Source organism: Apodemus sylvaticus, chromosome 4 (assembly GCF_947179515.1).
Source record: "Apodemus sylvaticus chromosome 4, mApoSyl1.1, whole genome shotgun sequence".
NCBI lineage: Eukaryota > Metazoa > Chordata > Mammalia > Rodentia > Muridae > Apodemus > Apodemus sylvaticus.
In genome coordinates this window covers 56962122-56989999 of record NC_067475.1, presented here as the reverse complement: position 1 = coordinate 56989999, position 27878 = coordinate 56962122, and the positions used below count along the sequence as shown (strand labels likewise).

Here is a 27878-nt window from a genome sequence, read left to right as displayed (position 1 = left end):
TAGAAAGCACTTTACCAGTGAGCTAGCAGCCCATCTTCAGTCCCTTTGCCTCAGAATTATTTATGTTAGAGCTAGAGTCTATACAGCTTATAGCAGCCTAGAAATTTCTATGTAATACAGGTGACCTTGATCTTACCTACCTCTACTTACCCAGTGCTGTAATTCTATGCCTGTAGCACCATGGAAAACACTTAAAAAGAAGAAAATTTCAAGGTCCCTATCTCAGCTGGTCTCAAATCTGTATTTATCCAAGGAAGACTTTAACTTTCTGTTCTTCCAACCCTTACCCTCTAGAGTGCTAAGATTATAACCACATCCCATTAATCCTGTTTATTAGGTTGGAACTGTAACCCAGGTTAGAGATGGAAGCCAGGTTGTTGACCATGCTTAGGCAAGTACTTCACCAACTGAATTACATTCCACCCACTGGCACCTAATTTTTAAAACATGTCTTTTAACTAGAACATTGAAAGGTAAAATTTCTTTCTTTCTTTCTTTCTTTCTTTCTTTCTTTCTTTCTTTCTTTCTTTCTTTCTTTCTTTCTTTCTTTCTTTCTTTCTTTCTTTCTTTCTTTCTTTCTTTCTTTCTTTCTAGTGGCTGCAATCAACATTATGAAAAGTCACAATCTTGTGCTAATTTTCCTACCTCATCTATCTCAAAATATTAGGTAGGTCCATGTGGAAATAAGTGAGAGGCAATAATATAATGAAGATCATTTTCTCATCTATTCTGGATGGAGAAAAAAAAAATCAAATAGGCAAGCTGGATATAGAAAGTGCCTGGCAGGTATAGGCAGGACAATGAGGAGTTCAAGGCCACCTTTAGCTACTAAGTTTCAGATTACTCTGTCTCTAAAACCAAATCAAATTGGCCATCTTGTTCTACTGCCTGATAATTCTCCTCTAGAATATTCCTCTTCCACCCCTTTTCCCCCAATTCTACAACCATATCCTAATTCGCAAGAAACAAGCAGAAGTTGTCATTCTAATATCCAATAAAATAGACTTTCAACCAAAAGTATCAAGCAAGATGAGGAAGGACACTTCATATTCAAAGGAAAAAATCCACCAACAGAAAATCTCAATTCTGCACATCTGTGCTCTAAAAGAAAGGGTACCCACACTCATAAGAGAAACTTTACTAAAGCTCAAAACACATTGAACCCCACATAATAGTAGTGGGAGACTTCAACACCTCACTCTCACCAATGGACAGGTCATTGAAACAGAAACTAAACAGAGACACAGTGAAACTAATAGAGGTTATGAACCAAATGGATTTAACAGATATCTACACAACATTTCACCCCAAAACAAGAGACTACTCCTTCTCAGCACCTCATGGAACTTTCTCCAAAACTGCCCATATAATCAGTCACAAAACAGGCTTCAACAGATACAAGAAGATTGAATGAAATCATCCCATACATTCTATCAGATCACCACAGACTAAGGGTAGACTTCAATAATAACAAAAACAACAGAAAACTCACATACAAAGAAACTGAACAACTCTACTCAATGTTAACTTGGTCGGGGAAAAAATAAACAAAGATATTAAAGACTTCCTGGAATTCAATGATGACGCAGCACACCCCAACTTATGGGATACAATAAAAACAGTGCTAAGAGGATAATTCATAGCACCAAGTGCCCTGGTAAAGAAATTGGAGAGATCCTACACTAGCAACCTAACAATATACCTGAAAGCACTAGAACAAAAAGAAGCAAACACACTCAAAGAGGAGTATGGCAGGAAATAGTCAAACTCAGGGCTGAAATCAATTGAAAAGAAACAAAAAGAAGGATACAAAGAATCACCAAAATATATAAACCCTTAGCCAAGCTAACTAAAAGGCACAGAGACAGTATCTAGATTAACATAATCAGAAAAGGGAGATATAAGAACAGAAAATGAGGAAATTAAAAGTCATCAGAGCCTACTACAAATGCCTACACTCAACAAAATTGGAAAATCTTAGATGAAATGGATGATTTTCTAGACAGATACCATATACCAAAGTTAAATCAAGAGCAGATAAACTATCTAAATAAGCCCAGATCCCCTAAGGAAACAGAAGATGTCATTAAAAACCTCCCAACCAAAAAAAAAAAAAAAAAAAAAAGCCCAGGGCCAGATGGCTTTAGTGCAGAGTTCTACTAGACCTCTGTGGGAGAAAAGGATTGAAGCCCTGAGGGTCAGCAGAAAGAATTGAAACAGGCGAACTCGGGAGGTAGGAGGTTGGGGGGACCCTCCAGAATGCACCAGAGACCTGGGAGGTGAGAGACTCTCAGGACTCAAAGGGAGGGACCCTAATTGAAATGCCCTACACTGGGGAAAGTAAACCTGTAGAGCCCATCTCCAGCAGAAAGACAGGGCATCCAGTGAGGGATGGGGTTGCCATCCCACAGTCAAAACTCTGACCCACAATTCTACCTGTCTGAAAGAACGACAGAGATGGAAATGGAGAGGAGCCTGAGGAAAAGAAGGTCCTGTGACAGGCCCAAAGTGGGACTAATGCTAAGGCTATGGTGTGCTCACAAAAAGGGACCTATCATGACTGCACTCCGGAAGACCCAACAGCAGCTGAAAGAGTCAGATGCAGATATTTGCACCCAACCAATGGACAGAAGCAGCTGACCCCTGTGGTTGAATTAGGAAAAAGCTGGAAGAAGCTGAGGAGGAGGGCAACCCTGTAGGAGGACCAGCAGCTTCAATTAACCTGGACCCTTGAGATCTCTCAGACACTGGATCACCAATCAGGCAGCATACACCAGCTGATATGAGGTCCCCAATACATATACAGCAGAGGACTGCCAGGTCTGGGTTCAATCAGAGAAGATGCACCTGAGCCTCAAGAGACTGGAGGCCCCATGGAGTTTAGAGGTCTGTTTGGGTAGGGTTGGGGTAGGGATATCCTCTTGGAGATAGGGGCAGAGAGGAGGTATGGGATGTGGAACAGTCAGAGGGTGGACCGGGAGGGGCATAAAATCTGGAGCGTAAAAAAGAGAAAGAAAAAATAAATTATACTCAATTTCTAGCAAAGTGCATCCAAGAACACAGCAAAACCATTTTTTTTTTTTGTCAACTTGATACAAGTTAGTGTCATCTGAGAAGAGGGATACTCCATTGACAAAATGCCTCCATCAGATTGGCTAGTATAGACAAGACCGTGCAGCATTTTCTTGGTTAGTGATTGATGAAGTATAGTCCACAGTACTGGTCCTGAACTGTATAAGAAAGCAGGTTGAACAAGCCATAGAGAGCATGTCAGTAAGAACACTCCCTGATGGCTTCTGCTTCAGTCTCTGCCTCCAGGTTCCTGATTGGCCTTGCTTTCATAATGGACTGAGCTACAAAATGAAATAAACCCCTTTCTCCACAAGTTGTTTTAGTTATGGCCTTATCACAGCGATAGAAAAAAAAATGGCCTGAGTTCAATTTATTACCCCACCTTATAATTTGACGTTTTTGCTTCTTTCTTTGTCCCCTCAGAATAACTAAGCAAATGTTCCACCAAGTATGGTGTACGCTTCTAGAATCCCAGCACTTGGGATACTGAAGCAGAAGGATGGCCATGACTTTAAAGTCTGCCTACTCACAGTGAGTTCTAGGACAGCCTGGGCTAGAAAGACATCCTATCTCCAAATTAGAAACAAACAAAAATAAACAGTTCTACCTGTATAGTGTGAGAGATTTTTTAAGGTCAATGTTTTGTATAAATATAGTTTTAATAAAAAGATAAAGACAAATTATTTATAAGCTTATTTCATTAAAAAAATGATTTTGCTGGGCATGATAGCATATACCTTTAATCCCAGCAATCAGGAAGAAGAAGTGAATCTCAGATTTTGAGTCCAGCCTGGTCTACAAAGTGAGTTCCAGGCCAGTCAGTGTAGTCAGTGCCACATGGAAAGAGCTTATCCCAATAACTAACTATATAAAATTAATTCTATATGTACACCTGTCTGATATCAATCTAAAAGTACCTAGATATAGAGGCTTTAAGACTTAAGAGCAGAAAAAAGAACTTTCATGTAATCTAAACCACAGTCACTTAAAGATGATTGATTACAAATGAGCTTCCAATCACAACAATTCTCTTTTAAAAACCAATGCTGTGATAAATGGGAAAGGAACACACTGTATCTCCCAGCATACAGTGCTCCTTTGTTTCAGGGTACTGAGTGAATTCTATTCACTGTCAGCATGCTGTTGCACCTGGCACTACCCAACCCCAGGCCATTTGAAGGGACTTTGTATTTCTGTACTTCTATGTCAACTCATAACATGAATGTTTCACAAGCCCAGGTTTTCTATTGAGTTCTCTGACTTTAGTCTTTCCCCAATCCTTCCTATCAAGGCCAGTAAAATGTAAAGGGCTAGAGCAGCACCGACTCAGTCTACGAGGACTGTGAGACAAGGGTCTGCAGAGATGTCATAGTCACTATCATTTTCTGTGAAAGGTTTTTAGCTCCACAGCAAAGTACTGAAAGATGTAGCTCATAAAGTTCAGAAATAGTATCCAATGCATCTTTGTTTTCTTAAAATGCTAGATTTTAAATGGAAAGTATTTAGCCACAGATGAATTAAAATCCATTTTAAAAAACAATGATTTATTATATTTAGAGTCCAGAAGGGGTCAGATCCTGTGGAATGATACAAGAGGTGGCTGTGAGCTGCCAGGCAGGAATACTGGGAACCAAAACTTTGTCCTCTGAAAGAACAGCATACACTTACTTAACCACTGAGCCATCTCTTTAGCCTTTATGAACTATGTTTTCTCTATTTGTTCAAGATACTATAAACTTAAAATAGAAACAAAACGCAATGAGACTAAGAAGAAAAAAATGTCTTTTTCTTTGTTTTTTGTTTAGATTTTAGAGAATGACTCCCCCATCTATGTAGCCCAGGCTAACTCTGAGCTTCCAAGATTCTTCCTTCAGCTACCAAAGTTCTGGCATGCACCTCATGTCCATCTCCCCAAGCTTCTTATTTGGCAAACATTCCATTTTATAAGAGTGCTGAGAGCATAAGCATCTGAATTTCTTACATGGAAAAGAGTAAGGTTCAGGATATCCCTTTCACCCATGTATAAATGACACTAAAACAATTCAAATAAGTGTTCAAAAGTAGTATTTCTCAAGTTAAGGTGGCTTTTATGTTCCCTAAGAAAAACTAGAAAGAAGTCATATCTAAAAAATGTCTTTACTTAAACCATAGCTGAGAACTGACCTTGTTCCCTGTTAGTCAAAAAAGAATATTTTCTCTTTCATGTATACAAAATTGACTGAATTTAATCTATCCTATACATAACTATATATGGTCATGAGAAAAACATGTGAACTCTTGTGAACTCTAGTAGTACTGGGGAGGGGGGAATTTATGTGTTCTCTATCTTCCAGTATACTAGTTTTGGTTTGTTCTGATGAGTAGCTAGTTGTGTATAAAGTACTAATGGCATTTTCCCATGCATACTGTAATAGCTCATTTTTACTTTAAAAAGGCATTTCAGTATTACTCCAAAATGTACAATTTTCCTTACGATATCTGATTTAAATTTAGGTGTTTGTTTTGGTCTTGATATTACCAGGGATTTTACTAAATTAAATTAATTATTGGTATATTAGGGATATACCTGGGACTTCAGGTATACTAGACAAGCTTTCTAACACTCAGTATATGCCTATCCTAGAATCACCTGGCTTTTGATTCCAACAAGAATCCTCCCATTTTGGTCATTCAAATATGTTATGTTCACAGCCTTCTTTCCGAGCCCCTTCCCTAAGATTTTGCCATTCTTATTCTACCTATAATAAAACCATCACTTACAGACATTTTTTTGGGATAGAATTTTCCACTTAAATAGGTTTCTTCTCCTAAAGTGCCTTTCTCCACTTTCCATATAAACTCTCAATAAAGGGAAGTTGTGGTGACATCAGAGTAGTATCTACACTTTTATTCACTCCCTACACCTAGAAAAAGACTATATTCTAGAATGTCTACCTCCGAAGTCTTTCTCCCATCAGCCCCATTCCCCCTGTGTTAGTACAGGCCTTGCAGCACCTCAGGTCAATTATGCTGATGTTTACTAGGGGGTCTTTTTGCTTTTGTTACAGTTAACCCTAGTTTACTCTCTGCCATACTGAGAGATCTTACTAAAGATATTTCTTGTCATTTCCTAGCTTTAGGTCTTACAAAAGTTCCTTGCAGATCAGGATAAAAGCCAAATTTCTTGGCAAAGCAGAAAAAGTACAAGATTTTCTGAGTCCTTGTCAGTCTTTCTCTGCTCCTCCCTCACATCATCTTACGATCTAACCACATGGGACTGAAAACTTTTCCAACTAAGAACTTTATTACAGGCAATTCTACGACTGTAAGATATAAAGCTGTGATATTAAATTGTTCCTACAACTATCATCTATTACTGTTTTTGTTAGTTTACTACTTTCATGCTTAATTCTCTTTCCCTTTGGTTTCCATACAATATAGCTGGCATAGCACTTCTTGAAAGGGAAAGAAAATTGGATTCTCTTAACAAAATTGGATTGTAAATGAAGTTACATCCAACAAAGATTTAGTACTCATAATACCCCTTCCCATAAGGGGAAACAACACAAAAAACCCTGAGACTATAAGAAATGATCCATGAAGGACGTGAAATCTAGATAGAAACCATCATGGCATTTCTGAAAACCCAATAGCACTTAAACATACAACTGAATTATGAAAATCAAATGATCTTAGAATTTTTAACAACATTTTGTGGTTTTTACCTAAAGCAGATGACTTATGAAAATATTTTAAGACAAAGGCTATGAAAACATTCCTGAAAACAAAGCAACTATAAACATTCAATCACTGTTTTTCTTTAAATTAGAAGGCTAACATTTTCTGAGTATGAATTACTCCATATATGACCAATGAAGGCATAGACAATTAATACGGACATCATGCCACTGTCTTCTGATAGACCTTAAACGACATTAAACATATTCTCTTACTTGTTTCACTTTGAAATTACTCAGAGATTTCTTCTAAAAATTTCACACCAAAAATATTAGTAACCCTGTATTTTATTATTTAAAAGTTGTGTAAGAATTTACTCTTAATGTATGTTTGTGTCTTTACTCGTTTACCTATCTCAGTGGTTCCTAAGTTCTATTTTAAAACATTTAGCAAAAAACATGAACGGAGTTTGTGGTAAGCAAGTGAATTTCTAAGTAGTCTAGCCTTTTTGAAGTTTATTAAAACAATTCTTGCTGGTACTCTAAATAAGTAAGGCGATAAATAAATAAATAAATAAATAAGACCCTTAGGGACTCAAGGACTACGTTAAAATGTGTTATAGTCAGGCATTTTTATTTTGAATACAGCCTTTTCTTAAAAAAAAAAAAAATATCGTCTGCAAATAATGATAGTTTGACTTCTTCCTTTCCAATTTGTATCCCTTTGACCTCCTTATGTTGTCGAATTGCCCGAGCTAGTACCTCAAGTACAATATTGAAAAGATAAGGAGAAAGGGGGCAGCCTTGTCTGGTCCCTGATTTCAGTGGGATTGCTTCAAGTTTCTCTCCATTTAGTTTGATGCTGGCTACCGGTTTGCTGTATATTGCTTTTACTATGTTTAGGTATGGGCCTTGAATTCCTGTTCTCTCCAAGACTTTAAGCATGAAGGGATGCTGAATTTTGTCAAATGCTTTTTCAGCATCCAATGAAATGACCATGTGGTTTTGTTCTTTGAGTTTGTTTATGTAGTGGATTGTATTGATGGATTTCCGTATATTGAACCAACCCTGCATTCCTGGGATAAAGCCTACTTGATCATGGTGGATGATCGTTTTGATGTATTCTTGGATTCGGTTGGCAAGAATTTTATTGAGTATTTTTGCATCGATGTTCATAAGGGAAATTGGTCTGAAGTTCTCTTTCTTTGTTGGATCTTTGTGTGGCTTTGGTATCAGCGTAATTGTGGCTTCGTAGAAGGAATTGGGTAGTGTTCCTTCTGTTTCTATTTTGTGGAATAGTTTGAAGAGTATTGGTGTTAACTCTTCTTTGAAGGTCTGGTAGAATTCTGCACTGAAGCCATCTGGTCCTGTGCTTTTTTTGGTTGGAAGACTTTCTATGACTCCTTCTATTTCTTTAGGCATTATGGGACTGTTTAGATGGTCTAGTTGGTCCTGATTTAATTTTGGTATTTGGTATCTGTCAAGGAAATTGTCCATTTCCTCCAGATTCTCCAGTTGTGTTGAGTATAGGCTCTTGTAGTAGGATCTGATGATTTTTTGGATTTCCTCAGTTTCCGTTGTTATATCTCCCTTTTCATTTCTAAGTTTGTTAATTTGGATACTTTCTCTGTGCCCTTTGGTCATTCTGGCTAAGGGCTTATCTATCTTGTTGATTTTCTCAAAGAACCAGCTCCTGGTATTGTTGATTTTTTGTATGGTTCTCTTTGTTTCTACTTGATTGATTTCGGCCCTGAGTTTGATGATTTCCTGCCTTCTACTCCTCCTGGGCGAAATAGCTTCTTTTTGTTCCAGGGCTTTCAGGTGTGTCATTAAGCTGGTAATGTATGCTCTCTCCATTTTCTTTTTGGAGGCACTCAGGGCTATGAGTTTTCCTCTTAGCACTGCTTTCATTGTGTCCCATAGATTTGGGTATGTTGTGTTTTCATTTTCATTGTGTTCTAAAAAGTCTTTAATTTCTTTCTTTATTTCTTCCTTGACCAAGGTATCATTGAGTAGAGTATTGTTCAGTTTCCACGTGTATGTGGGCTTTCTGTTGTTTCTGTTGCTATTGAAGACCACTTTTACTCCATAGTGATCAGATAGGAGGCATGGGATTAGTTCGATCTTCTTATATTTGTTGAGGTCTGTCTTGTGACCAATTATATGGTCGATTTTGGAGAAGGTACCATGAGGTGCTGAGAAAAAGGTATATTCTTTTGTTTTAGGATAGAATGTTCTATATATATCTGTTAAATCTAATTGGTCCAAAGCTTCAATTAGTTTCATTGTGTCCCTGTTTAGTTTCTGTTTTCCTGATCGGTCCATTGAGGAAAGTGCAGTGTTGAAGTCACCCACAATTATTGTGTTAGGTGCAATGTGTGCTTTTAGTTTTAATAAAGTTTCTTTTACAAAAGAGGGTGCCCTTACATTTGGGGCATAGATGTTCAGGATTGTCAGTTCTTCTTTTTGTATTTTTCCTTTGACCAGCAAGAAGTGTCCCTCAGGGTCTCTTTTGATGACTTTGGGTTGAAAGTCAATTTTATCTGATATTAAAATGGCTACTCCAGCTTGTTTCCTGAGACCATTTGCTTGTAAAATTGTCTTCCAGCCTTTTACTCTAAGGTAGTGTTTGTCTTTGACCCTGAGGTGTGTTTCCTGTAAGCAGCAAAATGTAGGGTCCTGTTTACGTATCCATTCAGTTAGTCTGTGTCTTTTTATTGGGGCATTAAGTCCATTGATGTTAAGAGATATTAAGGAATAGTGATTGTTACTTCCTATCATTTTTGACGTTATTTTTTAAATTTGAATGCTTAACTTCTTTTGGGTTTGATGAAAGGTTACTATCTTGCTTTTTCCAGGGTGAAGTTTCCCTCCTTGTATTGGTGTTGTCCTCCTATTATCCTTTTTAGGGCCGGGTTTGTGGATAGATATTGGGTAAACTTGGTTTTGTCATGAAATATCTTAGTTTCTCCATCTATGGTGATTGAGAGTTTTGCTGGATATAGTAGTTTTGGTTGGCATTTGTGTTCTCTTAGAGTCTGCATGAGATCTGCCCAGGACCTTCTAGCCTTCATAGTCTCAGGTGAAAAGTCTGCTGTGATTCTGATAGGTCTTCCTTTATATGTTACTTGGCCTTTTTCTCTTACTGCCTTTAGTATTCTTTCTTTGTTTAGAACATTTGGTGTTTTGATTATTATGTGACAGGAAGTATTTCTGTTCTGGTCCAGTCTGTTTGGAGTTCTGTAGGCTTCTTGTATATTCATGGGCATCTCTCTCTATAGGTTAGGGAAGTTTTCTTCCATAATTTTATTGAAGATATTTGCTGGCCCTTTAAGTTGTAAATCTTCATTCTCCTCTATGCCTATAATCCTTAGGTTTGGTCTTCTCATTGTGTCCTGGATTTCCTGGATATTTTGGGTTACAAGCTTTTTGCATTTTGCATTTTCTTTAACTGTTGAGTCCATGGTTTCTATGGAATCTTCAGCATCTGAGATTCTTTCTTCTATCTCTTGTACTAAGCTCAAATCCAAATGGATCAAGGACCTCCACATAAAGCCAGACACTCTGAAGCTAATAGAAAAAAAACTGGGGAAGACCCTTGAGGACATAGGTACAGGGAGAAAGTTTCTGAACAAAACACCAATAGCGTATGCTCTAAGAGCAAGAATTGACAAATGGGACCTCATAAAATTACAAAGTTTCTGTAAGGCAAAGGACACCATCAAGAGGACAAATCGGCAACCAACAAATTGGGAAAAGATCTTCACCAATCCTACATCAGATAGAGGGCTAATATCCAATATATATAAAGAACTCAAGAAGTTAGACTCCAGAAAACCAAACAACCCTATTAAAAAATGGGGTACAGAGTTAAACAAAGAATTCTCACCTGAAGAACTTCGGATGGCGGAGAAGCATCTTAAAAAATGCTCAACTTCATTAGTCATTAGGGAAATGCAAATCAAAACAACCCTAAGATTTCATCTTACACCAGTCAGAATGGCTAAGATTAAAAATTCAGGAGACAGCAGGTGTTGGAGAGGGTGTGGAGAAAGAGGAACACTCCTCCACTGCTGGTGGGGTTGCAAATTGGTACAACCACTCTGGAAATCAGTCTGGCGGTTCCTCCGAAAACTGGGCACCTTACTTCCAGAAGATCCTGCTATACCACTCCTGGGCATATACCCAGAAGACTCCCCACCATGTAATAAGGATACATGTTCTACTATGTTCATAGCAGCCCTATTTGTAATTGCCAGATGCTGGAAAGAACCCAGGTATCCCTCAACAGAAGAGTGGATGCAAAAAATGTGGTATATCTACACAATGGAGTACTATTCAGCCATTAGAAACAATGAATTCATGAAATTCTTAGGCAAATGGATGGAGCTAGAGAATATCATACTAAGTGAGGTAACCCAGACTCAAAAGGTGAATCATGGTATGCACTCACTAATAAGTGGATATTAACCTAGAAAACTGGAATACCCAAAACATAATCCACACATCAAATGAGGTACAAGAAGAAAGGAGGAGTGGCCCCTGGTTCTGGAAAGACTCAGTGAAACAGTATTCAGCAAAACCAGAACGGGGAAGTGGGAAGGGGTGGGTGGGAGGACAGGGGAAGAGAAGGGGGCTTGCGGGACTTTCGGGGAGTGGGGGGGCTAGAAAAGGGGAAATCATTTGAAATGTAAATAAATTATATCGAATAATAAAAAAAAATATTTGAAATTTAAAAAAAAAAATATATATATATATATATATACACACACACACACACACACACACACACACATACATATACATATATGTATATTCCAAACCAAAAGGAAAGAATAAACAGGATCTATAATAATTAATTAAAAAGCAGATGGTGGGGCCTGGAGAAACAGCTCACCTAGCACCCACAGGTATCTCATGACTATCTCTAACTACAGTTCCAAGGGACCTGACTCCCCCTTCTAATTCTGAAAATATTGAATGTATGTGATTCACAGATATATATGCAGGCAAAACATCCATGCAAATCAAGTAAACATAAATCTAACAAAACAAAACAAACAACAAAACCTAGATGGTAAAAGGCATCCTTAATCACATTCTAAGACTAGTTTACATTAATCATTATGAAAAGTACTGATCAACAGGTACGAACTCTCCATTCAGGTCAAAAAGGTTTGTACATATTTGATTTGTAAATTCTCAGATATTTTGCTGGCAGAAAAAAATACAACAAACAACATCAAACAAATTATTAAATTTTTCTTTTGTAGAATTGTGAATAAAACAGTATAAAATACTAAAATATAATTAAACCACAATATTCAAAGAAAAGGCTTGCTTTCAAAAACTTTCCCATTTCTAAAAACAAAAACAAAAACTATTTTTAATCATGTGATGATTTAGAAAAGGGGTTCAGATCTTATGGAGCTGCACTTACAGGGGAGTGCTAGGAACTGAACTCAGGTACTCTGTAAGAGCAGGCATGCTCTTAACCACTGAGCCCATCGCTCCAGTTCAGAAACTCTTTCTTTACAATAAGTTTTATATGTCAAAATAAGATATGGAATTAAGGTAAAAAGACAGTCAGATAAAAAAGTAAATTTGGAAAGAACTGTGAAGATGAGTGAGGACCTACAGATTTTCGTTATCCTTTCAAAATGTTTACTGTATGATTCTGTCACTTTGTTCCCAAAGGAATACAGAGACACATGACAGAGAAAATAGTTTTATATAGTTTACTTTAAAAACTTAAGTTAATTTAGTGATTTGATCAATTCTTAATACTTAAATCTATAAGCAATATTCTCCATATATGAAAGCAACAAAATCATCATTAAGTATTACTTACATTCCAAATCGCAATGTTCCAGAAACATATGTTTGCCAGTGTGCACAATAGAACATGAATGTCCCAGCAAAACAACAAAAAAACATCCAGTCAGGATTTGTTCCAAGTTGCACTGCAATACAAGTTCCAAGAACCACAAAAACTGCAGAAGAAAAATGAAAGTGAAAACTAAATGGTACCAAGAGCTGAAAAATCACCTTAGATGAGACACAGACAATCTCCTTTCAGTTATGTAGTATTTACATATTTTTACATAATTTCAATGTCTTATTTCATTTTTTTATGATTTTTAGATCATTTAGCTGAAGCAAAATTCTTCAAAGCAATTAAAATACTTTACCACATTTTTTAGAATTCTCCTTACCCAGTGTGCTGCAGTGCTAACAAGTGCATACCTATCTCAGTACTCAGTGTGCTGCAGGGTTTTCAGTGTGCTGCAGTGCTAACAAGTGCATACCTATCTCAGTACTCAGGATGCTGAGGCAGGAAGAGCTCAAAGCCAGCCTTAGTTACATTGGGAGACCAGGTCTCAAAAATAAATAAAATAAAATAAAATAAAATAAAACAAGAGGCAGAGGCAAATGGATCTCTGAGTTCGAGGCCAGCCTGGTCTATAGAGTGAGTTCCAGGAGAGCCAGGACTCCACAGAGAAACCCTGTCTCAAAAAAACAAAATAAATAAATAAATAAATAATAAGTAAATAAATAAATAAATACAGGGACTTGAGAGATGGTTCAGTGGTTACAACCTAGCAACAGGGGTCTGATTTCCTCTTTGGCATCTGAAAGCAGCTGTACTGGGGTTCTCACAAGCATACATACACTCAATTTAGAAATCAGAACAGGCAAACACCACCTCCCCAGGAAAGCACAAGCCATTCAAGAAGAGAGTCAGAAACAAAACAAAACTGAAAAAAGACTAGAAAGCCTCAACAAGCATCACGGGGCCTACCTGCTTCAGAGGAGGAAACTATCTGTTCTCACTTAGCAGGTATCACTATGTCTCATACAAACTACAATGTAAAATGATTATCATTTCAACTTTCAAAGATAAGATGCTTGGCATCCTACAGTTTCCTCATTAAACTCTAATGGTCTTTCAATTTACCCAACTAGTTTTCACTCAGTGAAAAGTTGGAGTTTTCCTTAATCTGATTTATTTAGTTACTTTTCTTCCTTTAACAGGCAGGCTACCATTAGAACACAACAAAGTAATGATTTTGATATGCAAATCTGGACCCAAGACATAAGACATTCAAGACTTAAAAATATTTTAAACGCCAAGCCAACTGGTAGAACAACTGAATAATAAAATTAAAATAAGGAGGGAAACACTTCTGTTAGGAATACTAGTTAGAAATTCATTTTTGTTTGTGATTTTGAAAGAGGATATTAATAACTAGCCCAGGCTGGCCTAACGCTTGCCTCCTAGCTCAGGCTGACCCAGTACTTATGCAGTCTCTACTGTGGTTTCTCAGGCAGTACACCACAATGCTCACCTCAACTTCATTTATAATTTGATTTCTAAAAATGGACTCAAGTATTATTTGAAAAACTCGCAACATACTACAAATACAGACATATCACTTACACTTCAGCTATGCTAACCAAAACCACTGCCAGCATGTTTTCTTCTAGCTTTTCTAAAAAAACAATGTACAACAGGGTGTTTTGGTATGTGTACACACTGCATTGTGAATAAAAAAGTAGTCTGCACATCACCATTGTGGAGGAACACCTAAAATCTATCCTTAGTATTTATTATTAACTGTAACCCTCATGTTATATATCACTCCTCCAGGCTGGATCCCGTCAGTCTTTATCCAGGCCCTTACTGCATATTTATAATTCAAGTGTATAATGTACCCCTAACTATCTATACTTAGGATTCATTTAAATATAAGGATGTGGACTACCAGTCATCCACTATTGTACCTAGAACTATGAGATTTACCTAGAACTATGAGATTTGTGATAATGACAGTTATACTCTATTTTTTTTTTAAAGTTCCTGGAATGGAGATGGTAGTAAAAGTAGCAGGCTTGCCTAGTCGAGCGTATGTGAGGCCCTGGGTATGAACCCCAAACACTAAAAACATAAAAATAAAAATATAATAAAATAAATAAATAAAATAAACCAAGTAATTAAGTTTCCCAATAATGCCAACAATGAACAAGCACTAACCAGAACCACAAGTCTCAAAATAACCCACTAAAATTTAATATAAATATCATTTGCTTGAGAACTAACTAAATTTATTTACTGCAACATTAATTATCATATTGTTTCCATCAGTTAATAATTCTCAGCATTAAAAAGCAACAATACCTGTTGATAGTGAGTCACAGCCATGATCAAAAAGTTCTCCCAAAGGAGAGCTACTGTTAGTTCTTCTGGCCTGCTTCCCATCTATAGCATCCAGAGACTGGTAAATGAAAAGGCCACAAGCACAGGCAATGTAAGCCCACAGAGGTGCCTGCGAAACAAGACAACAGCAACGACAGTTAGACGGTTTCCTTCATTATTAGGTTTGGCTAAATGTTTCTGTTAACATCAGATATTTAGTCTTCCTTTTCAGCTCCATTTACATGGTGTGTATGAGTGTGTGCATGCTCCTCTGGGCATGCGCAGAGGACACGTGCAGGTCAGAGTTCTCTGCTTCCATATGTGAGTCCCGGAATTAACTCTGCAGGCTAAGAAGCAACTGCTTTTACCCAATGAGCCCATCTTGTCAGCCCGATTTTCTCCTCATTCTCTACAAGTATTCTTGGTTGAAAGCTGTGGAAGACATAACTGAAACACTAACAAAGAACTTACTGAGGCCTGAAGTAACTGGGATTGTTAGCAGAGTTAAATCCCCTGGGGTTTTTTTGATTAGGTTTTTTTTTGTTTTTTTTTTTTTATTCGATATATTCTTTATTTACATTTCAAATGATTTTCCCTTTTCTGGCTCCCCACTCCCTGAAGGTCCCACAAGCCCTCTTCCCTCCCCCTGTTCCCCCATCCACCCCTTCCTACTTCCCTGTTCTGGTATTGTCCTATACTGCTGCACTGAGCCTTTCCAGTTTTTAAGGGTGCTCCAGAAGGTCTCCATTATGTACAATACATCCCCTGTGCACTGAGCTCCCTTGTGTCTCTGGGTTCCCTAACCAGGGATACAAATTGCTAAAGTGTCAAAAGTGTCTGATATACTCCAGACTGCTGGAATCAAAACTATTGATTTGTAGCTGAGGCTAGCCTAGAATTCCTGATTCTCCTGCTTCTACCTCCCTGCAAAGACTTAGGATTACAGGAGTGTATCACCATACCTGGAAATGCTACCTAAACAATCAAAACCAAAAAAACAACTAGTTTCATTTTATTAGGGAAGTACTAGGTTCAGCTTTAAACACATTTCTTACTTCACTGCAAGACTTCTGGTGTCCAATATGGTGAATGCACCCTGAGAATGTTTGAGAATAGCCAACAATAAAAATACTTTTCCCATTTTCTTTATCTAGACACTTATTTTAACATGCTGTTACAGGGCAAATGATGAGGAACCGGGATGATGATGTTCTGTTTCACAGAGACCTTGAACATTGGTTTTCAAATATTTATAGATATATCATTAAAGAATACTTTGTCTTTTTTAAAAAAAACAAACCACTTATATTGATTTAAATATTGTATATTTTCCTATCTAGATTATGAATAAAATGTTATTATCACAGACTTCCTTAGATAGTATTTATAAAGTTACATGATATTAATAGTCAAGAGTTATAAAATATTCAATATATGCTACACTGGAAAGAGATTTTTCTCTGCTAGAAATCTATTAATAACTTAGTTTTTAAACAAGAATGATCTTCCCTTAACCATTTTATTGGTGTTCCAGACTTAACACTGAGGTTATAAAAAGGACTGACAACACAGTATATACCTCTCTGAAGTCAGTTACAAAATCTAAAGTCAATACACTGTATGTAACATGATGTGCATGTAAGCAGATTGAAATGGCCAAGGAATCCTTTCTGACTAAGGAACCCCTCTTTTGGACTCAGATCTATTTATTTCTTCTTCCTGAAGGACTCAGTATCTTCTAGATCCTATTGTCCCAACACAGTAGCCATTAGCCATGTGCAAATATTTTGGTTTAAATTACATAAAATCAGATTAGAAAAATCAGTACTTTAATTATATTTTTAAACACTCAAATCAAGTAGCTAAATGCTACCTTACCCATACAAAGAGCATTCCCACCACCACAAAGATGCTACTGAATTGCTCTACTCTGAAGAGCTAAATAAAATATGGGACCTTCTTGGGGCCTACTTAGGATTTTAATGAGCTCGAGTATTACTATGAAAACAGATGACTTCAAGTATTAGTGTATACACACTGTCAGGAAAAAGCAAAATAACAGTTATAAGCACAAAAAAAGAGACTAAGGTTTTCTTGGTTCTATGTTTTCCTTCCTTTCTGTAAATCTGTAAAAACACCTAATATTTAATTAATTTTTTCCTCGTTCCCATTATTTTACAACTCTCGGGTTTTTTGTTTGTTTGTTTGTTTTGTTTTCAAAATAAACCTCTTATTCCAAGTGTGGTCTCAGCTTAGGTAAATGCCTGGCAAAGGAAGGAGCACATACATGTATCAGTCAGGTACTATTAACTATTAAGAAAGCCAATTTGCCAAATCTTGTAGAAATGCAAGGACAGTAAGGAAAGGTGGGTGTGATGGTTCATTTTCATTGTCAAAGTGACTAGATTTAGAATCACCCTACAAACACATCCCTGAGTATATCTATGAAGCTATTTCCAAAAAGACTAACTGAAGAGAGTAGACCAGGTCTACGCTGGATACAGGTGGTGTATCCCAAGCACTGGGATCCTAGCCTGAGAAGAGAAGATGGAGGAAGGTGGCTGAGCAACAGCGTCCACCGCTCTCTGCTTCCTGCTTGCAGATCCAATGTGACCAGCTGCCTCCTGTACCTGCCACCACTGCCTTTCCTGATACTTTACAATTTTCCCTCAAACTGGGAACTCAATAAAACTCACTAGTAACTGGACAACTCAGGTTTAACATGCATGTATATAAAATAAACAATACAGCTGGAGACATGGCTCAGAGGTTAAGAACACTGGCTGCTCTTCCAGAGGACCCAATTTCAACTCCCAGCTCACAACTGTCATAAGGACCTGGCACCCCTGCACAGACATGCAGGCAGAATATCAGCAAACATTCATAAAAGAAATGTTACTAAAGCTCAAAGCACACAATGAACCTCACACAACAATAGTGGGAGATTTCAACACTTCACTCTCACCAATGGACAGATCATGGAAACAGAAACTAAACAGAGACATAGTAAAACTAGTTCATTATTTTAATTATGTTTATGTAAATGTGTTTATGTGTGGATATATAGTGCCCATAGAAGCCAGAAGACAACGTTGGATCCCCTAAGCTTCCAGATTTGAGTTCTAAAAGCTTAACTCTTCAAGAGTTATATCTCTTAACCACTGAGTTACCTCTCTGAACCATAAAATGTAAAACTAAATAAAAGCAATAAAAAAAAAAAAAGCCTAGTAGGCGTGGTAGCACATGCTTGTAATCATAGTTACAGAAGATTCTGTCTCCACAAACAAACAACAGCAAAACCCAAAACCAACAACAAAAGAAACAAACAAAATCTAAGCTACTAAGCTGATAAAATTTAAATATTTCACTAACAAACATATCAAAGAGATATTTTGGTACTCCATTTTTAAACAAGGTTGACATTTCTATATGGAGAATTTGATTAATTTTTTTAACCCATCTACCACTTTTCTTTTCCGAACAAGCCAGCTAAAGCCATTCAAATAATGAATGATTGGTCTCTAGATGCAGAGAGTTTAGAGGGAGGAAAAAAGAAAAATGATGTGATTATATAACAATCTAAAAAATATTAAAATCTCAAAAAGCTTAAAAAAGTCTTTAGCATAAAAATTTATAGAACGTTCATAAGATATGTAGACAGATCTTTGTCACCACTTCTGGTAAAATACCTAAAAGAATCAGATACAATGAACTGAATCTCTTTTGGGTGCTAAATTTATAGAATTTTGATTTAAAATATGGATGAAGAAAATACAAAAACTCAACGGGGACTTAGCTGTTTGTTCTATGTAGTATGTATCATAGAAGAAATCGGGAATGGGATGGGGTTGTAGGGAGGAAGTTATATACTTAATCTCTTTGCCCAAATGGAAAAAATAATCAGCTTTGATCTACTGAGCACTGTATGCTAGACATCCTGAATACATTAATTCTCACACAAAATAAGACTTAAATAAAGGCTTAGACTTGGGTATCTTCCTGCCATCACAAAGATGATAGACTTATCACAAAAGATAGCTGTGACTTAGTTTAATGTATCTTCAGCTAAGTCTAACAAGTATTTCTACCATGCAGCTCTGAAGGACATTATCCCTTCCATGCAGAGCACTGAAAGAGTGCTGAAGTCATTTTTCACCTTGATGCTTCCTCACAGCAATTTTTAAAACTTCCAGTGATCAGAGCATTTTCTACTTTGTACTCAAGTAAATCCAAATCACTTAAGAAAACTGCAAGAAAAGCATCACAGGGAACCAGGGTTACCAAGTGCATTCTGTAGTATTCAATAAATTAATGTTAAGTCACCCTTAATGCAATAATTCAAAAAATTATTAGTGTTAAGTCACCTTTAACCCCTCTTCTACTCCTTGATCCTCTCTCTAGAAGTGGCTTAGGATTATTAGAATTTTTCCCTTGCAATCAACCACCTCCTTGCTGTTCCCTTTTAAGGATACATAAACCTAGACCAATCCTTTGGGATCAGGAGTCAGGCTTCAGACAACCCATGTGAAATAGCTGAAAGGATACGTGATGCCATATACAACTGTATTGGTTTTTCCTCTCTGAGTATCCTGACTGAAATATAGCAAGCTATTTGAGAAAATAACCCAGGCATGGTGGTGTGCATGTTTGGAATCTCATCACAAGATTGGAAGTTATGAAATCTGAAGCCAGCCTGATCTTTAGAGCAAAATTCTGTCTCCAAAAAAGAAGAAACTAGAAATGTATTCACACTCTATATTAACCATTTGCATAATAAAAGAGGAATTAAAATAGATAAAACTATGTAAGATGCATGTGGAACAAATGGTCCAGTCTTATTTGTCTTAAACTTGCTATGAAGCACCACTTGCTTCCAACTCACAATCTTTCTGTCTCAGCCTCCTTGGTGCCGTGACACAGGCATCTGATAACACAGCTGGCTGAGAAAACACTTTTGAGTAGCCTTGCTTTTAGTCATGTCATTTTAAACATCCCTTTCTTGTGTTTCTGTTAAGCAACAGTAGTATATAAAGTAGGAAGAACGTAAATGCAATTTATTGAAGTCTTTATAGGATATTTAAAATAGTTAGCAAATAGCCATGAGAATATTTTGTCTTTAAATAAAATGACCTAAAAATCCCAATTACAATGTTTCTGGACTATAATAAACATTCCTATTGCTACTCTTACCTGCTCTGTAGCTGTAGGGCAGTAGAAGACTAACAAAATAGTTGTACAGATATTTATTGATAGTCCAATGATGGTGATGAGATTTGGGGCAATCCATGAGGGTACTCTTCCAACTAGCCATTCCCAGTATCCTTGCATTAAGGGCTCGAGCAGGGACCGTCCAGCACTCTGATATCTGTGTTCTTCTAGACGTTTCAACTGGTGTCTTGACAGTGGTGGTGTCGGCAACTGAAACAATTTATTTAATACACACCCTGTAGTACTCATATGCCCAAAGCCCACAGGCGACTCTGGGTGAGAATCTCCACATCGTTTCCTTGTTGACCGATGCCCACTCATGGATCTTGGTTTTCTTCTACTTGGAGACAATTATTTATCTTGTTTAATAGCCTTCTGTGGCTAATTACCTGGGGGTTGGGGAAGATACATTACCAGAAAATTAAAATTAACGCATAAGCATAACAGAACTAACACCAAACAGGAAGCTAGTGTAGGGACCTAATTTTATTCTAGCTCTTGCTAAGAAATATATAAACTTCCTTTAAGTGAAGTTTTGGGACTTTAATAATAGTCATACACGTCCATAATACAGCTTCTCTGATTCTGGAACTCACATTCTATCTTACACTGCTTCTAGTTAACAATGAGATCAAATGTTGGAGCCAGGCTAGTCACTTTATACACAGGTACAGACACATATACACACATGTATAGAAAATGAGGTGATAACTTAGCAAATATTAAATGAATAACTTGGCTAAAATAATTTTATGTGCATCTGCATGTGTGTGTACTTGCATGTGTGTGTGTGTGTGTGTGTGTGTTGTGTTCCTGAGGATTAGACTCAGGGTCTTGTAAGCAAGTGCTCTACCACTAAGTTACAACACCGTCCTCTTAAACTACATTTTTTAAAAATGATCATAGATAATATTTATTAAGCACCTATACCCCACAAACTAAAAACCCTTTATAAATTAGTTAATTTTATCCTCACAATAACTCTAGAATTGTGGGAGTACGTATGCTAATTATCCTAATTTTTACAGGAAAAGAGACAGTAAGGCACAGAGACTAGTTAACATTTTCAAATCATATAGTTGTTAGTGATTGTCAAACAAACATAAGAATTTCCATTAAAGCTAAATCCAAAGATAAAACTTTTATTGGTGGAAGGGGATATGGATGGAGGTACAGGTGATACTGTACACAGGAAGAAAAAGTTACAAGAAGAGGACAATATACACATGTATCAGCAGGTGTCCTGATGAAGTCAAGTAGTAAGAAAACAAAGGAAAGGGACTGAGTGAAAGACATAAGGACCTTGGGGTACTTATTCCCTGAAGTACTGCACTTGAATCAGAAAAGACTAGAGACAACATAATTATTATAATTAAGCATATAAGTAAATAATTATGAGTCTTTTCAATATTAATTGGACAGTTATATATTTATTAACAATAATGGACAAAATAGAACAATTACAAATTGGTTCATGATCTCAATGGTTTTAAATGATGATGGCTTATATTAGGGCCAAAAAGTGGTAGTACAAATGATAGTCAAGTCCACTAGTAATTTCTATTTAGAAGGCAGAATCAACAGAAAGTTCTTAGAGATTGAATGTAAGAGATGCAAGAGTCAGCAGCTAGACCACTTATGTCTGAAGAAGTAGCTGGAAAGTTTCTAATCTGTCATTTTTTGGGGTGAGGGATGAAAGGAGAACTGGGGACAATGTCAGCAAACATGAAAAACCGTATTAAAGGGTTGCAGCATCAGGAAAGTTGAGAATTACTGTGCTACAGGAACATATCCATAAAATGACTCCTAATGACATTCTTGACAAACTCCTCTGAACAGTATCATTAAACTTTGTTTGGACATGTCTTGTCAAATTGGCTTTTTACTTGCATATTTTGGTTTCCCATTTAGTGGTTTTATGGATTTCTTTTTTTGTTTGTGTGTGTTTCTTGAGTTTTTTGTGTTTTTTAAACAGAGTAAGAAAGGCCCTGGAGTTGGGTGAGGGGAAAGATCTGGAAGGAGTTGGAGAGAGGAAAGTGTATAAAAAGTATATTGTATGAATTTTTTTCAATTAAGAAAAAGATTGTATCTTGTTAAGTTTATCTAGGTCAGTTGGACTTGAATACTTGCACACAGACTTTTTTGCCTCAACCTCTAAATTAGCTGGGACCACAGGTGTATGCCATTATGCCCGTTGATACACACAGTGTTTAGGTTGAGATGTTTTCAGTGAAATCAAAAGACAGGTGAGAGATGTAATTTCACTTAAAGCAAAGTCTGAAACTAGAAAATAGAAAGTATTTAAAAGGATTAAATATAAAGAGAAAAAGAAAAAAGAATCTCCTGAGGAACCAATCATTACTAAAAAAGAGGATTATAACACAAGAAGATTAACAACAAAACAAACCAAGGATAATCTCTCGCTTGATGGAACTACAATGGCAGTGGCAACAAACCAACCATCCCAAGAGGTATACTGTGGTCTTCAGGATTAAAACTTTCCAGAAAGCAATGTGAAGTTCCCAGAAACAGTGTACTATGGGAATTTATAATGTGATCTGGGATCTCAGGTATCTTAACAATGGAACTAGTCAGTTACCCTCCCCATTCCCTTTTTGTTGACAAGATCCAGTTTATTCTGCCTTGGTAGGGTACTACTATTGAGAGCAGTGGGTTCTGCCTTATAATGGGGAAATATGGCATAAAACCTTATAATAAAGGAAGGGACTAAGGCAAAAGGTGGAAAATGTTGAAAGTAGCATGGACAGAAAGAATACCCTTGCACTGAGTACAATGTTAATATCACATATAGAGCAGGGTCGCCTCTTCTCTTCTCCTCTCTCTCTCTTCTCTCTCTCATCTCCCCCCCCTCTCTCTCTATATATATATATGTATATATAATTTATATATAAATAATAGATTTATATATAATGAATATTAACAAGAGTTATCTCAACTGCTTGCAATCTTTTGTGTGGAGTCAGGCATATGTCTAACAAGGTATGCAGAAAATCTTTCCTTACTACAGAAGAAACACACACACACACACACACATATATACACACACATATATATATATATATATATATATATATATATATATATATATATACATTACTCAATTCCAAAAACTTTAGCATCACTTATATGTCTAAAATCTCTGCCAATCATGTATCTCCATCTTTGGTTTAAAAAGAAAAAGTTAAGCAAATTTCCAAAAAAAATCTCCAAAGAATAATCAGAGACACAATTTAAGCAACTTGGGTATTGTGCTACAGCAATGTTTAAACAATATTTAAAAGCAAAAAACTATGTTATCACTTTAGATTGAAGACAGACTAACAATTACCAAATCACCGACCTGTATAGTAGTTAATTTCTTTGTTCTCTCCTTCTCCCCTCATATTCTAAGATAGGATTTCACTATGCATGCCCAGGCTGGCCTAGAATTTGCTAGTAGTCCAAGCTGACCTAGAACTTTCAATGCTTCAGTCTCAGCCTCCTGAGTGCTAGTATTATAAGCATGTGTCATCATGTATGGCTATAGTAGCCAATTTTCCTATAATTAAACTGGAAGATACTTTTTTGTATTTGGCAATCTATAGTCAGCTCTTATGGAATTCCTCTTGAAAGAGAAATAAAAGTTTAGAAGATTCTATTTTTATCTTGTTGGCTCAATATGTTTCATTCTCATATTGTTTGTCATTTTGTTAAAAGCATGACACAGAGGGTACTAACCTATTTTAGCCCTGAATAGCTACAAGCAACTGATCCTAATGGTTTTAAGTTTAAGCATTTGGCAGGACTAGCTGACAAACTGATACTTTCCTTTTCAGTTTTTCCCCTCATGACCTAATTTCTTTTAACCTTTTAAGGGTTCATTAAAACAAATAAATTGTTGAAAAATTGTTTCTGATCTAGCCACTATGTAAACCATACATTTAAAAAAGGTAATGAGTTTTTGAACATTTCAATCTGGCAACATTGTCTCTCTATACAGCTACTAGTAACAGCACTGTAAATGTGAATTCAGGCACAAGCATCCCTGACACACTGATGACTGCTTTACTTTCAACCTATGCCAACAGCCAGAGAAGTTGCTGACACTGCTCCAGGTCATCTCCACCTTTCCTTCCGCAATCCCATGGGAGAGGAGCCAGTGCCAATGGGAAAACAACAACAGACCATGGGTATCTGAATTTTTACCAAATGAAAAGCTAATGAACGCCAAAGGAGCAAACAGAAGCTTAGGAGAAGAATGGAAATATGGGAGACATTACAAATATTAACAAAAGCTATCTCAACTGCTTACAATTTTTTTTGTGTGTGTGGAGTCAGGCCTATGTCTAACAAGTATGCAGTAAATTTTTCCTTACTATATAAGAAATTAAAATCATTAAATCATCAAAATCATTAAAAATAACCCAGCAAAGTTATTGCTGATAGCCTAGAAACACACCAGTCAAGATAGTTTTTATGAAAGGGAAGTTCTAAGTTTCCAGTGTGCCTACTATACAAGACAGGCATGGTCAAGCTTCCACACAGAGCAGGTACTAAAACCAGTAAGCAGTACCACCACACAGCAAGACCGACACTATACAGAAAATAAAGTGCTGATACAGAAAAGAGTTGAAAGAGCACATTTTAAATAGAGGTGGAAGTCACCAAAGAAGGAACTTTTCTACCCATCTCAGAAGAAAAGAGGGAACTAGGTATTTTAAGAGTAGGCTAAAGACTAATCCAACAAGTGGAGAATGGGACAGTAAAGTGTGCCTTATTCGGATACCTAAGGAATCACAAAGGCAGAACAAAAGTAAATCAGATAGGAAAATAAGTGTGAGGCACCGCTGAATGCAGAGGGTCACATGATGTGCCAAAGCATTGAGATTTTACTTGAGTGGAAAATCACCAGTGAACTTGTAACAGCCTACAATTTTAGAGTACAGCCTGTTAACAGGCTTTCATAATTATGAAAGTAATTTTAAACTGAAAAAAAAAATTGGCTGCCTGTGGAAATTCAGTTTACAATATTGAACGCTGTGGTAACCTTTCCACTTGTACTCAGTAAACACCCTCCCTTTTGCTACAACCTGACTCTAGTGCTCTACTTTCCTGTATCCCTTATCTTACTTTGAAGGTTTGTTGTTTGCAGAGCTTTCTTTTGTCTTTACCCCCAACAGTGCTCTTTAAGTTCCAAGACAGTGGGCCCATTCCTGCCTTGTTAACAGTCTTTCCTCCATAATCTCGTACCATCATTGACATGAAAAAGACAGTGTTTACTGAGTATGGTTCTTCTAGTACTTAATGAGAACTTGGTTGTTTGAAACCTAGAAAGATATCCCCGCCTATACTCTCAAGAAATGTAAAAGGGTGTGTGAGTGGGTCTAAGTCTTGTCCTCAACTAAGTTATAGTATGTACCACCCAATAAACTTTTTGGAGGCATAAAGGGGCCATTATCTGACAAAAGCCTTTTCCCATTAGCCATGGATATATATATGCTTGACAAAGAAACAATAGTTAATGAATACATTTACTAAAATTCCATCAATTTTTAAGTTTTCAAGTCTTCACATGAAGAACTCAGGTTAACAGTGTCTGATCCACCTTATTCCTGCCATGGGGGTAGTGGGGATGGTGGGAGGAAGCATCTGATAAATATCACATTTAAAACAAAAACAGAAACAGAAAACTCAACTGCTGAGCAGACCATAAAGTAAACTTACACAATATCCAACTTGTGTGAAATTCTAGAACTTCCCTTTTGCCTCACCCCTATGGCCCCCACCCTGTACAAGGGTGCCAGGTTTTTATCAGCACTGATTCAGCAGTATGTTTACAAGCTTTTCAGCGGGATCCAGTAGTACACAGCTTTCTGACCTCTGCCACTACTAAAGAAAATACTAATGGCTGAGACTATTAGGGAAGGGACCATAGAAGAAAAGAGAAAAACAGGAGCAAGAAAAAAAAGAAAATTAGTAGGATCACAGGTGTAACTTCAGTACTATTTAACAAATGATACATAATACATGTTTGTCACGGGGAGCTTTTTCTGTACTTAGCAGACAGTACTGAGTAACACAGTACTGATCTGGTGTTTTGCTGAAGTGAAACTGTGTGTTCCTTAAAGGGGGTATTAACTTTTGGGGGTATTAATTAATTAATTTATTAAATTGTGTGTTCCTTAAAGGAGGAGAGACCAAAAGCCTGGAGCCATATTCGTTCTTATGTTCTTTTAAAAACAGTGCTGCAGGGTGTTCAAAATGAGCACCACTAGCATTCCTAGCCAGTTTAAAGAGCAAAATATGACCTAGTGGTGGTGCACACCTTTGATCCCAGCACACAGAAGATAGAGTGAGGCAGGTGGATCCCTGTGTTGGCAGGGAACTGGACTACACAGTAAATACCAGAACAGCCAAGGATACATAGAGAAACTTGGTCAAGAAAAACCCAATCAACCAATATATATATATACATATATATATATATATATATATGTATATATATTGCAAAACATGTAATTCTATGCAATAAAATGCAATTGGTAATGTGAGAGTCAGATTAACTTGTTTCTTACAAGGAAGGTTTGCGTTATAATGGCCAGCTGTACAGGGACTTCAGTTATTCTCAGCATAGAATAAATATATGGCAAAATATTTTTAAAGCTTCAAATTTCATCAAATGCCAATAGTTTTAAGCTGGTAATGCTCCAGATGTCTTATACAGTTTCTTTGTGTTAAAGCCAGTCAATTCAACACACACATATCTGAGCACATCCCTGACAGTTCTAAAGTAGAAAGGAAATACTCTAACAACTTACAAATAAAGTCCCTTTATTTGTTGAAAACTGACTACGGATTTGCCTACTGCTGCCGTAGAGGTTGCCTGGTGAGTTAGAGTTTTAGCAAAGCCAATTCAACAGCAATGATACAATATGGCAAAAACTGGTATCAAAATGCCAAGCATCGAACTGGAAAACTCAAACTAAATGTAAAATGTAAAGCTTGAGGTTCAGCCAAGCATTCCTGGGAACACAGGCAAACCCCAGCAATCTCCTTCTAAGAACGCGACTGAAATAAAACTCTAGCTGGCAATCTCTGAGTCTGTCAATATGGGTTGAAATTTCTAGAAAAGTTGCCCAACAAGAAGCGTGGCCCAAGCAAGGAAACATAACTACCGCCTCCCAAAAGGACAGCAAAGACCGCACAGGATGCTGCACGGTTCACGGACTTGGCAACACCGGGCCAGGAGGGTGTGGACCCGCCAGGCAAGGTCGGTTCCGCGAAGCCAGCGCCCCAGCCCTCGGCTCACCGGGGGTTAGCTAGGGTGCTCCCTCCCACGGCCACGGCTCGCATACCGCGCAGGCGCCCCTCCACCTCCAACTCCAGAGCCTTCGGGACAGCCAGCGTCGCCCCTCGCCGTCCCCACAACCCCGCGCGCGAGGCCACCCAGCGCCAGCAAGGACGGCGTTCCCCTTCAGCTAGTCCGTCCGCAGCTACCCAATTACGTCTAGCCCAGCGCCTCCAGCCCTCGCTCCGCTCTTCCCGGGACAAAAACGCCCCGCCACGTCCGCGACATCCCCGCCCCTTCCCTAGGCCGGGCCCCCGCAGCCTTACCCCGAACCCAACAAGCACAAGCCTAGAAATAGCAACTCCGACTCCAGGCGACTGAGTGACTGATAGGCGGCAGCACGTTCACGACACTTTCACGATTGCCGTAAAGAGGGGGACTCAGAAAAGGTTGCGGC

General features: G+C 37.5%; 1 protein-coding gene across 4 annotated transcripts in view; it reads right to left on the bottom strand.

The window, feature by feature from the left end:
* The window catches only part of Cept1 (choline/ethanolamine phosphotransferase 1), a 44953-nt gene that overhangs the window by 16712 nt on the left and 363 nt on the right, over window positions 1-27878 (bottom strand). Inside the window, exons 1-4 of one of the 4 annotated variants that reach the window (XM_052179518.1) lie at window positions 27748-27846; window positions 20116-20522; window positions 14908-15055; window positions 12580-12721 (exon numbers count right to left, since the gene is read on the bottom strand). In XM_052179518.1, the coding sequence (XP_052035478.1) occupies window positions 12580-12721; window positions 14908-15055; window positions 20116-20454 (629 nt within the window). In that variant the 5' untranslated portion in view covers window positions 20455-20522; window positions 27748-27846. Of the gene's footprint in view, window positions 1-12579; window positions 12722-14907; window positions 15056-20115; window positions 20523-27442; window positions 27686-27747; window positions 27847-27878 lie in introns of those variants that run through there. The other 3 variants (XM_052179519.1, XM_052179520.1, XM_052179521.1) reach the window with 3 other exon arrangements.